The following is a 15150-nucleotide window of genomic DNA, read 5'->3' as shown; positions in this document are numbered from 1 at the left end:
CACTTCAGAATGAGCAGAGAAGCTATACACTGTTTTATAGGAAATAAGGGAGCTAAGTGAACATCAAACAGATGCAGCCTGGGTTCAGGGCTTAGTGAGCTAAGCAGGTCACAGGTTCTGCACTGTCCCTGCTTTGAACAGTAAATGTATGCCTCCAACTGCACAGAGCAATTCTTCATGATGACTGTTAGCTAGCTTAAAAGCCTCAGAGAATTTTCCAGAAACTAGTTCCTTCCCTTTACTAGAGACTTTGGATTTTAAGAAATACTTTCAACGTTGCTAACCTAAAACACTACAATGAGAACTAGGGGTGAGAGTTGTCAGCTGTGCAGCTAAGATTATAAACAAGAGAAGGGTCTGGCGGGGTCTCGTCTTCTGTGGTTCATACTCATTTTTTCTTTGTAGGACTATCAGACTTGGCTTGACCTCAGAGAATTTGAAACTCGCATTGGAGAACGTTACATTACACACGAAAGTGATGACGCTCGCTGGGAAATACATGCATACACACACAACCTCGAATACCCAAAGCATTTCATTATGGCTCCCAATCCAGATGATATGGAGGAAGATCCTTAAATATCAGTGAGGAAGCGTTCCATTTCATGAGCAGATACTTGGCTGCATCGCTGTTGCTCTCTGCAGGCTGTTGTTGCGAGGAGACAGAGTCATGAGGAGAGACAGGATGACTTGGTGGCACCAATACTGTAGCTCATGATTAGTAGGTACATGAAGGGAAAATGAGCAATAAAAGCACATCCAGAAATCAAAATGAAACTTGCTACAAATTTTTATAGCATAAGCAATAACTGGTTCTGTCATTTTTCTTAATCCTTCACATTAGCACTTAATTTGTCCTTTGCTGTTACTATACCTTTTGTTTTAAAAGCCTACGACTGTCTAGTTACTGCTTATAAGGTTGATTATTCAACAAGTTTGTAGTTAAGCAGTAACTATGAGGCTAGCAATATATGGTTTGCTGTAAGGACTTTTAATATTTGTCTACTGTTGGAGGCATCGATTGTTTCTGGGTCCCTATAAACGGAACACTGTACTGCTGACCTTTTGGGGATGTATCTTTAAATAAAATTGTCACCTTTTGTATGTTGCAGTAGCCACTAGGATAACTGGACAATTTGTGTTACAGAGTGGATAGAAATAGCTGCTCATCACCCAGCTCTGCCGCTAAACGCGGATGTTCTCAATTCACACTATCAGTATGCCTGCTGTATGCCACCAGTCAGTGGGCACAGCTCTGCATTTAACTACACAGTTTACCCTCACCTGGGGTTGGATAATTTATAGGCAAAATTAGATACATTCTAAAAAGGAAAGTTAATACAAAGTCAGTAAGTGTCACTATACAACAAGCATTATCTTTTCCCTTTTTTTTTTTTTTTTTTTTTTTTTTGGTATTTTGAGACAGGGTTTCTCTATATAGCCTTGGCTGTCCTGGACTCACTTTGTAGACCAGGCTGGCCTGGAACTCACACAGATCCACTTGCCTCTGCCTCCCTGAGTGTTGGGATTAAAGGTGTGCACCACCACACCCAGTAGCATTCTTTTTCTTTTCTTTTTTTTTTTTAAACCAGTAAACCTGAAGTGGTTTCTACGTGGTGTTCTTAATTGTTACCCTACAACCTTGACCATGATTCCAGTTCAAAGAGGAAGGATGTATATTGCAGATAGGTGGAGTTCGGGCCCTGCTGCTGGTTGCTGACATAGATTAAATTGAGCAGGGAAGCTGGCCAGGTAGTATACTTCCGAACCCAAGTAGCAATGATAGGTTTTAGCTGCACTGTGTGGTCTCTAACCCGTGATACTGCTGCATAGCTAAGTTGCCACCTACCTTCACAGTCAGTTGTAGAGCAGTATACAAGAGGTTGAGAAACTGCAATCTTGAACACTCATTGGGGGCGTTCTCAAACTGCAAACTCCCAACAGGCCCAGTGACCACCAGGAGTCTCCCCCACCCCCACCCCCCCATGATGTGTTGTCCAAAGGCTAGCACTGTTGCATATTCATCAAGTCCTATCTGCGGAAAATCTAAACTCTTGTAAAGCACAAAGAGTCATAACAATCCCAGTTGACATTGTGAACTCTGTTTGTTGCCACAACAATCCTACCTGGAGTGACGTGGGGGGGGGTTGTGTGAAAGCTTCTCCGATCTGATGGAACAACTGCTCAAAATCTGCACCTGATCTCTGGACATTATACCAATGCCCACTTAGATAGTCCCACCCACATAGTATTTGTCTCAAGTAATGTCAAGGGTATCCACCATGGTTTCGTGTGAGGCTGTGAGCAAGATTTTCCATACTTTTGCATTGGTGATGTTCCTGCCACTGGTTATGATAGTGACTGCTAGGACCACAAGATTGCTTGCAAAGTTCCTAGCTACTGCGGCTTCTTGTGTGTGCAACACCAAGGTCAGCAGCAGAGCAAGCACAGCACTGTTTTGTGCTCCTGGGCCTCTAGGCTCACTGGCCTGGCCTGTTGGTACATCCGGTGTGATGTACTGCACAAGTGCCCAGATGCAGTTCTCCCGCCACAGTTTGTGGGAGAACGTCATCAGTTACATTGCCAGGCCCTCTAGTCTGTGATGCCCCAAGTACTGCATCCAAGTTCCCAGTGATTCGAATGGAAGGTGATATTTCCGTTAACTGGTTGAACACGGAATGCTTGTGGCCACGGAGCACCTCACCTGGATGATGCCACCCACACTGGACGATTCGACTTCGTCCCCTCCCAGGCTACTGAGAATCGGTTCCATCACCTGGGGATCACACAAGAATGTCCCGGGTGGTGGCTCAAGACCTGGTGCTGTCATGCTTAGTGCTGCTATAGCTTCCTGCGTGTCATGGCCCCAGACTGTGCCATCTTCTCTGGCATTGTCACCACGTCTCTCGCTGCCAAACGTCTGAGAATTGTGCTCAGTTGACGGCCATTAACAGTCGGTGGGATAAACTTGTTCCACCTGCTTCCTGCACCTCCTCGAGAGCGTCGATTCCCTCCAGAAGAAAGGGATTGTGTGCAGCTATGTGGATGTTTGCACAATGGACACAGAAAACTCTCAACTCTGTCTTTGAAACCAGCTACCCTTGGTTTCTACTCTGGCGGCATTCTTAAAATAGCATTTTATTTTGAGCAGTTGGGAGAATGGGTTGAAGTAGACAGGAAAGTTCCGTTCTCTAGGTGGGACCATATTACCAGTGAGCAGATGAAGGAGCCGCCCTACACTCCAGCCCTGCAGCAGCTCTCTCATAGTAGTTACTGCACCCTAATCTGAACTGTTCCACACCAGAAAGGCTTCTGGTCTCCAGAGACTGAAGTGTTTACGGACCCCACTGGTTGAGCATCTCTGACTCATAAATCTGAAATCCTCCAAAATCTGGAGCTTTAGAGTTCAGTGCGTTCAGATTTCCAGGTTAGTAATGTTCCAATGTGTGCTTTACCCAAAGAAAAGGACCCAGGACCACCGTCTCATTAGAAATATAGTGGCTGTTTGCTTTCTTCATTCCTCGGTGGTCACCAACAATAGGTTTTGTTGTTGTTTTTCCTTTCCTGTGCGAAGAACAAAAATTTTGAGTCAGAAAGCCTGGGCTTAAGTCTTAGTGTCTTTATTTTTAGGTGACAACTGCTCTAAGTTTCTTGGTCTGTAGAGTGGAGATCAGAAACTCCGCTTCTACCTTCCTCAGTGTGGCCATGAAGTTGGCATGTGTGAATGTTTGTGACAATCTAGAAAGTCAATGCTGCTGACTACCACTGACTCTGAGAAGGCAAAAGGAAAACTGTGTGAACAGACCCGAAACTCAGAGTGCCTTCCCAGATAAGAAAGAAGGGATCTATCTGAAATGCAAAATGTCCTTGAAGAAACAAGCAGTATAGGGTGCCTCTGTGTTCTAAGTTTTTGTGCTTTAAATTATCCTCACAATAGCTACATAGCTAACTACACTTAAAGAAGTTTAGGCACAAGGTTAGCTGTTAAAGTTCATTGAGTTTGAATATGGATTTGAACCCAGGCTTTTGTCGAGTCCCTTTAACCATCTATCTCCAGGAGACTTTCCACACTATCTCTGTAATTCTCATACAGCAGTTGTGAAGAGTCATTTTAAGAAATATCTATAAATAGATTTTTCCATTTCTGCTAAGTCTGTTTGACCAACATGTACAAGATGGAACTATTTGTGTCATGAGGCAACCCACTATGGCTTTTCTGTGAGTGAAAACTAACTGGAGAGACTGTTCTGTTTGCTGTACTTCTATAATGAGACTTCACAACCGTGAATTACTTGCACTCTGATTTTGTGGAAGGCCTATGCTATCTAGAGAGGCTGTTCGGCACTGTTAGATAGTACGGAGTTGAGTATCAACTCCATGTGTAACCTGCATAACCTTTTGTCTTTGTCTTAAAGCCAAGTTGTGTTTGCATAAAAAGTAATTGTTTCTTAGAAACGTGATACTTTTCAAAGCCGTGCATAATGACACTGTTTAGTACATTTTATATTTTTTGTTACATCCCACTTTTTGTAAATATTCTCAAAACTTGATAATAAAATGTATTTCTCTATCACCATACTTTCCTATGTGAAAACCTTCGCCAGTCTGTAGTACAAGTATCCCAAGGGAGCTGTACTTGGTTGTAATATTTTCCCTAGTAATAGAAGAGCACTGATTGTATTTACCTGCATCCCACATACATACGCCAAAGAAAACCTTTTAAAAAGTCATTTAAGCTGCATGCTGCATTTGAGGTAATTATGTAGAGGGTTAATTTATTGGAATGCAAGTACAAAGAATAATGATAATTAAAATTTTCAGTAACTAGCCCAGATATTCAACTATTGCAGTCACCAGAACACTTAGAAAAACTAAATGTCTAATAAGCAAAATAAATTTCCAGATTTTGATATAGAAAGCACTACCAGATTCTTCCCTCTTAATTATAAAATACTAAATAATTATTATTTGGGAGGAGCCAGTTGTGGGTATTACCTAGTCTTTGAAAATAAAACAGTAAATGTAGGGATAGAAAGCAGAACAGAGGAATTAGGACTGGCTTAAGGTGGGGGATGGTGTGCTCAGAAGGTAAAGTACCTGCTGTGCGAACAGAAGGGCTCCGCATTGGGTCCCCAGCCCCACAGCGTGCCTGTAACCCCAGTGAGACTGTTGGGGAAAGGGGTTAAGACAGGAATGGGCAGAGCCAAGATCTTTAACCAAATTAAAGAGCTATGAGTTCAGAAAGAGACATTGTCTCAAAAGCTTAAGGTGGGAGCAATGGAGAAAAACCTCCACATGTAAACGTAATGCCCAAAATGTGGTCTCAGGGTTCCTACTGTAACTGTAGGTGCTGTGGCTGAAATGTGTGCACACCACATACACCAATTAAACAGCCTCATTCCTTTTTTTATTAAATATTTTTACATACTCACATTATTACACATATATACAATAAACTACAGCAAGAAAAACACAAAACAATCAGGAATTGTATATATGTTACATTCATAGTGTTTTGGCTATTTGTATTTGGCAGTCTTAAAGAAAACATCTTTCCTATCTAAAATTCTGAATGTAAATCAGTACCTACCATATCTCATCATTATCAGCTTGAAACATCTTTGTAGACCTAAAAATGGACACAAAGTGTTCACACCATCCTCAGCTAAGCAGCAGCAGGAGTTAAGTACCAGGTATACACCACTCCGCCAGTGACTTTCCGGTGCACTTAAACTAAAGATCAAGACATGGCCAGTACTGTTTCCCTCTAACCTCTCATAGGACGGTGCTGCTCATAAACACTTCCCAAGAACGCTCATTTACAGTACTATATAACAGTCCTGTGGACCAACTCAATACACAACTAAAATGTTACATTTATCTGAAAATACAGCAGAATGAGCTCAGTTTAGGAAAGTGTCCCTCATTAGTTATATTACTCTTAAGTCTTATTTCAGTAAAAGTCAGATTTGCTGCAGCCTTTTTTAACTGTGGTTTTTATTACTTCTTTAGTATCAGTCTTTACTTACATCCACAGAAGCATGTGTAGCCCTTCTGAATCTGCTTCCACACTGGAGGAGTTGCTGCTGGCTCCTTGCCAGCCACTCTTCCTTCATCTTCTCTGCGTACATGCACACCACAGAACAGAAAACTAAATCTGTAGCATATTCAGTTCATTATCCCCTTCAGCAAAAACAGGATCATAACTGTAAAAACACCCACGTCAGCTCTGTCCAACTCTGACTTCTATTCCTAAACCTTAGAGATCCTTCTGTCAGAATATACTACTTTTCACTTTTTAAAAAATCAAATATCTAGATCTGTTGGCACAGAGACTGAACCACCAACCTTAAGTACATGTGTGGACTGCACCTCGGCCCCCTACACTTAGGAGCGCAGTCTTCCTGTGGGTTGTTAGGACAACTGGAGCAGGAGCTGTCACTGACCTGGATGCAGTTGCTAGCTATTGGATTGCTTTCCCTACCCGGGCAGCTTTGTCTGGCCTCAGTGGTGGTCTGATGCAACAGGAAGTGGCAGGATAGGATGGCACAGGGGAGATGAGTGAGAGGGAGTACCCTTCTCTGAGAAGAAAGGGAGGGGGAAATGGCGGAAGAGGGTGGGAGGGTGTGACTAGAAAAGGAGGGAGGGAAAGGGGGCTACAATCATGTATGTAAAGTGAATAAAAAAAAAGTAAAAACAGCAGCTAGCTTGATTAAAGGAAACAATTTCACAATAAATTACTTCACTAAGTTGAAAACAGTTATACCAAGAGTTATAACCTTGAACACTCTACCATTTTATTGTATTTATATAAAACAGGTTATTTGAACACTTATTACCTTCAATATACAAAGTAAATTTCTTTTATTTTGACTTTTAATCCATACTAAGGAAGAAAAACTCCAAGCTGAAATGTCACTGCCAAACAAGTTCATCAAACCCAGCTACAGATGAGGTGGGGGTTTTTGACTGACAGGCATTCCTTTCTTGACTTCCACCATCAAGTCTCTGAAGAGGAAGCAAGGCAAAGAAGTTAAATCTTTCTCCCATCTTCTGAGGGCTCATTAGCATATCATACCCTCGAAGGAGCTGCTGCTTCACCGATGGCTCTTCTGCTTTATCTAAAAGAATCTGAGGGGGAAAGGTCATTAACAAAAGTCGTTGGAAGAATTCTCCAGTGCACCACTAAAAACGTACATGATGCAGTACAGTGATTCCCCAAATATGATGACAGCATGCTTCTAACTGTAGGATGCTGTGGTCCAAATGTATACATCTGCATCTTTAGCAGATAGTGCAGGTGATTTGCTCTGTAACATTTCAGCATCCTTAGAAGAGGAGCCATAAGATGTATACCCATGAACATGGCTCATACAGAAACTTAGCAAACGGACATTCCCCGGCCCTTGCTTCTGCAGAAAGAACACCAGTGCCTGCTCACCACAACAACAGTAAGCAAGGAGAGCTCAACTTAATCTTTGGAATTCATATATTTAGTATTAAGTAAGCCATTACCTTGAGCCGGACATCAATGCCCATGTTTTTTAAAAAGGTTCGTTGTTCCACTGGACCCAGAGAGGCTACTTTTCCTTGTGCCATTCTGCGTAGGAAACTGAAGTCCACATCAGCTGTCAGGTCTGCTGTTCCAGGAGCAGTCAAGACATCATGAAGCTGGTGTCCACGAAACCCCTTGGATATGAAGAACAGTTTTTACTCTGTTATAGTTAATTTTGTTGAAATTAAAGAAAGGATATCTTATCAGTCCATTTTTTACATTGTCAGTATGGCCTAAGTCTGTGGTTTAAACTTGATGCAGTGACATCCTTTCCTCACACAAGGTGACACATGGAAAACCCAGTGGACTACATGAAGCTGGAGTTCCTAAGGATGTTACCTTTAGTATAAGGCTGCTTAACATGCCCACTGATGCTGTGGGCGAGGTCTTGTTATCACACCCTAGGTAGTGGTTTACAAATCCTACCTGTCCTCCACAGACTCAAAACCGCCTAAGAATATGGTGTGTGCTCTGCCCAGAGCTGCCCAGCCAGAACCCTGGAAGGAAAGCTAGAGACCATCATTTTTAACATATTCTTCCAGGCAAGAATTCTTTGGTTGGTTGGTTGTGTTTTTTCCGAGACTGTTTCTCCATGTAGCCTTGGCTGTCCTGGAACTCACAGAGATCCTCCTGCCTCTGCTGGGACTAAAGGCTTGTGCCACCACTGCCTGGCAAGAATTCCTAACAATAATGAAGTCAGAAACAAAGAACCACTGATGTAGAAAATGAATAATAGCCTCTGGCTAAATATGTACCAATTAAAGAATAGTCAACATGGTTAGTCATATTTAAAGAACATTCTGAAAGAATGTTTAGGAAGGGTGAAAGGAAATATCTGGAAAGAAAAACACATTAAAATAGTTTGCAGTAGCTATGTTAACTGTGCAAAGTACTTTTTTTTTAAAATGAAGGCAGAGTAGAAACATTAACATGAAGAAAATATTTCCAAAAATCTGTATTATTCCAATGCTCCCTAGGTTCTATGCATATCAGGCTTGTGCTCAGAATGACTGTAAGATCCAGAATCTTATGGATAATGGTTTGCTTTGGGTTTTTTGTTGTTTCTTTTTTTTTTCCTCTTTTGGCTTTTGAAGATGGAGTTCTCTGTGTAGCCTCTGCTGTCCTGGACTCACTCTGTAGACCAGCCTGGCCTCGAACTCACAGAGATCCACCTGCCTCTGCCTCCCAGAGTGCTGGGATTACAGTTGAGAACCACTGTGCCCAGCCTTATGGGTAATTATAACAACATAATTAATATTAATTAAACCAAGATGAGACAACTCTTCGGGGAACTTCGGGCCTCGCAGTAACGTTCTGATAAAGCATGCTCCTGCCCTTCTGTGGTACGTACTCTGAAGGTGTCTGTCTTTGTTCCGTCGTGACCGTAATCAGCAATCAGGGCAGCACCTCCAGCTACTGCAATGCGCTGAGCAAGTTCCTGGATGATGACCCCTGCCTCGGGACACACTTCCACATGGTCCCTTCTTTCGTCATGCTGGTGAGGGGGTAGTTAGAATCACACTGTGTCATTCGAAAGAACCTTCTACTTACGGCTCTTCACATTTCTACAATGAACATTTCTTAATTAACAAGGAATTCACCTTGAATATGGTCTAGCCAGTGTTTGACATGACATCCTTTTCATTATATAGAACTTGGTTCTTTCATGCTGGACATTAAGTTTGCAGACATTTCAGTACTTTACTTATTTTTAATAGGCATATATACTCCCACACTGCCAAGGGCAGTATCATTTTATTATAAAAACACTTTCCTACATTAATATATAAAAACAGTTCACTGGGTTGAACGCGTGAGGAAATGCCTCCTGTCTGCCTGGAGCAATAACTAATATTAACAGGGACTCAAGAAATACTGTCAAAAGTACCACTCGTTTAAATCCCATGAAATCAGACCCTGTTCAGTCAATTGTGTTTCCCTGCACGAAGGCAGGTAGCATTTCCGTGGTACTCTGTATCTCTGAGCAGCAGCATACTGAAATAATGACAATCTTGTAGGGTTTGCTATTGTCATGTTCATTATGAAAACCGCTGTCTTCTACTCCCTCCCCACCCCCTGAAAACAAAATAATGACCCACAGTGACATCGCTGCCTAAGATGGAGCACACACAAGACATGTGGAGTCACAGACTTAGTTTAGGGTTGGACCTTAGCAATTCCTACTGCTCAGTGGGAGACAAGACTTTGCATTCTCCTAAAATGTGCTATTGGTCTGTAGTGAGGATTCAGTGAAATCTCACCTTAATGATTGTAGATAAACCAGTATAGCTACAAAAATCACAAAGGTCTATAGTGAGGATTCAGGAAAATAATAAACATTTAGCCCCAATGACACTAGATCTGCCAATACAGCTAAAAAAAAAATTCAAATTAAAAATCACAAAGCCCGCCTCTTCAGGCATTTGCCAGCAGGCCTCAGGTTCCCTTGCTGACACTCACACCACCTCACACTAAGCTGCAGGGTGACAGGTGGCACTCCTGAGGCTCCACTCAAATGAAAGAGATGCTAACCCTCCCCTAAGTGAATGCTATTTAAGTCAAAAACTCGAAGTGACGACTGCTGGGCCCAGTGTGACCTCAGGGAGGAAGCAGCTCTTTGGTAGCCTTATAAATATGTTTGTCAGCTGGACATGGTAGCGAATGCCTGTAATCCCAGCTCTCAGGAGGCAGAGGCAGGTGGACCACTTTGAGTTCCAGGCCAGCCTGGTCTACAAAGCAAGTCTAGGCCAGCCAAGGCTATACCGAAAAATCCTGTCTTAAAGAAAGAAAAGAAAAAAAAACAAAACAAAACAAAAGCAAAACAAGAAAAAAAATAAAACCCAACAAATAAATAAATATGTTTGTCGTTTAAGCAGAATTACACAGAATATGAAAAAATAAAACTTCACAAGTGTTTAGTATGATATTTTAACTTGTACTTTGTAAAGAAAACAGATTCGTAGGTATGTTTTTAAAAACTTTGTTTTTAAAACTGAAAACTTTAGGAAATTCTTAATTAACATCTAGAACATAAAATATTATTCTGGGGTAAAGAAGAGAAAATAAGTGAGTAGCTCAGATTTCCTGAGAGGCATGTGCTGTTTGGGGACCTTAAAACACAGCCCTGAGGCTAGCAGGATGGCTCAGCAGTTAAGAGCGCTGGATGCTCTTCTAGAAAACCTCGATTTGATTCTCAGCCCCCAGGTGGCAGCTCACAACTGTCTGTAACTGCAGTCCCCAGGGACCAGCACCCTCACATACACATGTAGGTCAAACACCAATATATGAAGAAAGCTAAGCACAGTCCTAAGATGGAGAGCTCTGGGGAGCATTCCTTATGGCACCAGACAGCAGCAGTTAACCTGTTCACAGTGCAGGACCAAAGGGAGGTTTCGGTGCAGATAGAACTCAACAGCTGTGCTCTTGCCCACTGATGACAATAACGAGAGCACACAGAGCAAACCACGATGCTCGGTAACTCAGCTGTGACTCACCACGCTGCCTTGATACAGGGGACCTTCCCCATGGATCACGTGCGTCATTCATGCCCAGGGAACAGCGGAGGGCTTCAGGTGAGTAAAGGCTTACTAGCCCGGCCTCCTGCATCACAGTGAGATGACACACAGGAGACAGTGCAGCCCACCCTCCGGGCCGCCGCTGTGGCTCTCACCACAGAGCCCCTCACGTGCTCCGGCTCCACCGGGAAGACGCTGAGGTGGCGGCTAAGAGAACAGACTGGACTACTGTGCGGCAACACGGGCTTAGAAGGAAAACTCAGATTCATACTTGTAAGAAGGCTTCTGCTGGGGTCGCACACGGCGCCAAGACGAACCTCAGTTTATCAGAAACTTGTGGGTCGACATCAACAAACACTTCTCTCCATCCTTGTGGGGTTTTCTAAACAAAACACATAAAAATAAAGGTTTGCGAGATCTTCAGACATCATGTTCTCATGAAGGAACAAACAGAGCTACAGAAGAAAAGCAGCCCGGGGCTGCGCAGAGATGGAAGGAGAGGTCAGCCCGAGCACGCAGCCTGGTACTTCCGGGGCTACGTTACATGAGACTGACTCTTTGCCTTAGAAGTTGCCGTAGGCGCAGCTGATCACCAAACCCAAACTCCCCCAGAAAGGATGGAGCAAAGTTTTAGTTTTTGTGATTTAAAGTCTGCGATGACACACACATTCATCATCCTATGCTCTCTTATGTCTTCAGCCCGAAACTAAGAATGCACAGCAATGTTCATAAGAGAGTAAAGATTCTGGGTGATATTTCAATTTTGCTTCTCAATCATATTCATGAAGGCCCCACATAATACTAAGCCAGGCAAGCAGGGGTAAGCACCGAGAGTTCACTAGCACAGCTTTAAGAGCTTGGGGTAAGCAACAACATTCCCATCAATACCTGAAATTTATGCACAGGAAGAACATCAAAAAACTCGTGTGCGAGATAAAAGCTGTATCCTGTTACAAATACAAGGAAAAATTAGTGATTCAGCATTTCACACCAAGTAACTCTACTGAACATTGACCATGAAACACAGTGCCTGACCCTGTACACTGCAGCCTGGATGGTCCCGTACTGTCGTCTGCGGCAGTGCTTCTCACCCTGCCTAATGCTGCGACCCTTCAACACAGTTCCTCATGTGGTGGCGACCCCCAATCATAAAATTATTTCATTGCTACTTCATAACTGTACATTTGCCACTGTTATGAATTATAAATACCTGCTATGCAGGAGGTCTGTTACCGCCCCCTGTGAAAGAGTAGTTAAACCCCCAAGGAGGTCTCGGCCCACGGGCTGAGGAAGGAACGCAGCTCTACGGCAAACTGCCTGTGGCTAGCAGACAAAGAGAGCCCTGCTCCTCGTTTAGCACATGATGCCCTGAGAACTGAATCCTGCCACGGTCAGCTAAGTCTTCTGTTCATCACTAGGTCTAAACCAAGGAGACTCAAATGGGTTGCCTGAAAAGGAATAGGAGCTTCATATAACGCCTAGAAAGCAGAGGCCGGCGGTGGCTTTTGGTGTCTTGCTAAAGATCTTGCCACGACACTGTCAAAGCCGCCTAGGCTAGAACACGGCAGGCTTACCACCTGAGAGCAGAGGCTAACTGTCCACCTCAGCCCTTGCTGCTTCCGGCCCTCTCGCCATCTGGACTGTCCCAGCTAAAGGGAAACACTACACAGTGTGGAGGACACTTACATTTTTGGTTTCTAGAAAATGTTATGAGATCTTCTATTTAGAATGTTCTTTGCTAGAAAAAAAAAGCGCCATCTATTTTCTGCAGACATGGGACTTCACGTGGTGACTATTAAAGTTGTACCTTTAGGGACATCCTTCAGGTCTCGGTACCAGGAGATTGGAACCCCAGACTTTGTAACACCCTTCATGTACACCAGCGACTCCGCATCTCTCTCCAGTGGGACTTTCTCCTCTGTCAGTGTCACTGCTTGAATTTCACTTAACTTTTGACTCACCTCTACTAGGTGTACTGAAATGTCACAGTTTTTTAGCACAGATCTAAGTTGACTGAACACCTAAAACAGAAAAGAAGCGAAGACTGTGTCTTAGTTACTATTCTGTTGCTATTGCAAAGAGGCACAATAGCCCAGACAACCTAGAAAAGAGAGTGTCAGGTGTGGTGGCGCATGCCTTTAATCCCAGTACTTGGGAGGCAGAGCAGGAGGATCGCTGTGAGTTCGAGGCCAGCCTGGTCTATAAAGTGAGTCCAGGTCAGCCAAGGCTACACAAAGAAACCCTATCTTGAAAAACCAGAAAAAGAAGAAGAAGAAGAAGAAGAAGAAGAAGAAGAAGAAGAAGAAGAAGAAGAAGAAGAAGAAGAAGAAAAGAAAGAAAGAAAAAGAAAGCATTTAACTGGGGGCTTGATTACAGTTTCAGAGAGTGCGACCATTATGGTGCGGAGCGTGGCAGCAGGCAGGCGGACATGGTGCTGGAGCAGTGGCTGAGAGCTTACCTCTTATCCACAAGTTAGAGGCAGAGAGTGAGATGCTTGGTATGGGCTTTGGAAACCGTAAAGCCCATCCCTGGTGATACGTCTCCTCTAGCAAGGCCACCTTCTAATCTTTCCCAAGACATTTCTACCAGCTAGGGACCAAGCATTCAAATATATGAGTCTACAGGGGCTAAACCACCGCATGCTTATTTGTCATTTAAAAAAAATTTTTTTTCAGCAGCTGGGCGTGGTGGTGCACGCCTTTAATCCCAGTACTCTCAGGAGGCAGGCAGATCTCAGTGAGTTCAAGGCCAGCCTATTCTACAAAGTGAGTCCAGGACAGCCAAAGCTACACAAAGAAACCCTGTCTTAGGGGTGGGGGAGGGGAGAAATCATTTCAAGCAAAAATTATTTATCAAAAGATTAAAACTACGCCAGGCGTGGTGGCTCACGTCTTAATCCCAGCACTCAGGAGGCAGAGGCAGGTGGATCTCTCTGAATTCGAGACCAGCCTGGTCTACAAAGTGAGTCCAGGACAGGCAGGGTTGTTACAAAGAGAAATCCTGTCTGGAAAAAAAAATTAAATCCATAATGATTATTTTTTACATTAAATTGCCAAGAAAAAATCATACAAATTAATCTCAAAAACATTAATGAGTTTCAAAACAACAATAGCTTAAAATTTAACAAATAGTATTACATTTCCCTTCAAAATACTTTTACAAAATCTGGGAAAAATGATAGAAAAGAGAAATGAAAGAATATCCACCTCTGGAGCTAGGAAGATGCTCAGTTGGTAAAATGCCTGAGGTTAGCCCAAAAAAGAAAAAAGAAAAAAAACCTGACAGCATGCACCTTCAATCCCAATCCTGGCAAAGCAGAGGCAGGAGGATCCTGGAGCTTTCCAGCAGTCAGCACACTCAGCAAACTCCCGATTCAACAGGAGATCCTATCTCAAAACTAAGGTGAAAAACAATAGAGGAAGACACCCAACGTCAACAGCAGGCCTCCACATGCACATTGAAATGTGCACACTCACAAATACGTGCATGCACCTACACATGCATAGAAATGGGACATGAGCAGTCCTTGAAAGTCCTCGCTCCATCCCCAAATGCCACTGTCCCCAGGTAACCACTTACCGACTTTACCTCATAAACTAGATTACTAAATGTACTTACATCAACACATAGCGACTGTTTCCTGTTCACTCATCGTGGATTTGACATTAAAATCATGATATGAATTCTTTCACGAATGCTAGTGTTACTCAGTACTGCTGCATTGTGAGCACGGCTGTATTCTGACTCTCACAGCACTTGATACTGTGCTGTCCACTGCACGGCTTTACCACATGGTCAGATTCAGTTTCCCACTGGGTTGTTTCTAAGTCTTTGTTACTCAACACAATGCTGCCACCTTCCTGTACAGTCTCCTGGTGTGTGCTCACCACTTCCTCTAGAGTGTGTGAGCACTAAGGGTGTGCATCGGACAGTGTAAGCAACTCTGACAGATATCCAGTAAGCTAATCTGGGTGGTTGCACCAACTTACACCCATACCTCAGTATGACAGCACGTGAGAACTGTCATTCCTCCACACAGCCTCATCTTTACCCTCACCAGGGTCATTTTACTTTTTGATT

At 43.2% G+C, this 15150-nt stretch overlaps 2 protein-coding genes across 7 annotated transcripts in view; one reads left to right on the top strand and one right to left on the bottom strand.

Moving 5' to 3' along the window:
* The window catches only part of PRKD3 (protein kinase D3), a 68868-nt gene extending 64290 nt beyond the window's left edge, over positions 1-4578 (top strand). Inside the window, exon 19 of the mRNA XM_084793270.1 lies at positions 406-4578. Within this exon, the coding sequence (XP_084649396.1) occupies positions 406-579 (174 nt within the window). The 3' untranslated portion in view covers positions 580-4578. The remainder of the gene's footprint in view (positions 1-405) is intronic.
* The window catches only part of NDUFAF7 (NADH:ubiquinone oxidoreductase complex assembly factor 7), a 15576-nt gene continuing 3543 nt past the window's right edge, over positions 3118-15150 (bottom strand). For 3 of the 6 annotated variants that reach the window (XM_084793272.1, XM_084793271.1, XM_084793274.1), the window contains exons 5-10: positions 12878-13091; positions 11959-12017; positions 11342-11452; positions 8907-9050; positions 7516-7689; positions 3118-7131 (exon numbers count right to left, since the gene is read on the bottom strand). In XM_084793272.1, the coding sequence (XP_084649398.1) occupies positions 6916-7131; positions 7516-7689; positions 8907-9050; positions 11342-11452; positions 11959-12017; positions 12878-13091 (918 nt within the window). In that variant the 3' untranslated portion in view covers positions 3118-6915. The remainder of the gene's footprint in view (positions 7132-7515; positions 7690-8906; positions 9051-11341; positions 11453-11958; positions 12018-12877; positions 13092-15150) is intronic. The other 3 variants (XR_014781338.1, XR_014781339.1, XM_084793273.1) reach the window with 3 other exon arrangements.

Source organism: Acomys minous (genome assembly GCF_964271855.1).
Source record: "Acomys minous genome assembly, chromosome: 8".
Classification (NCBI taxonomy): Eukaryota; Metazoa; Chordata; class Mammalia; order Rodentia; family Muridae; genus Acomys; species Acomys minous.
This window is presented reverse-complemented; position numbering and strand designations above follow the sequence as displayed.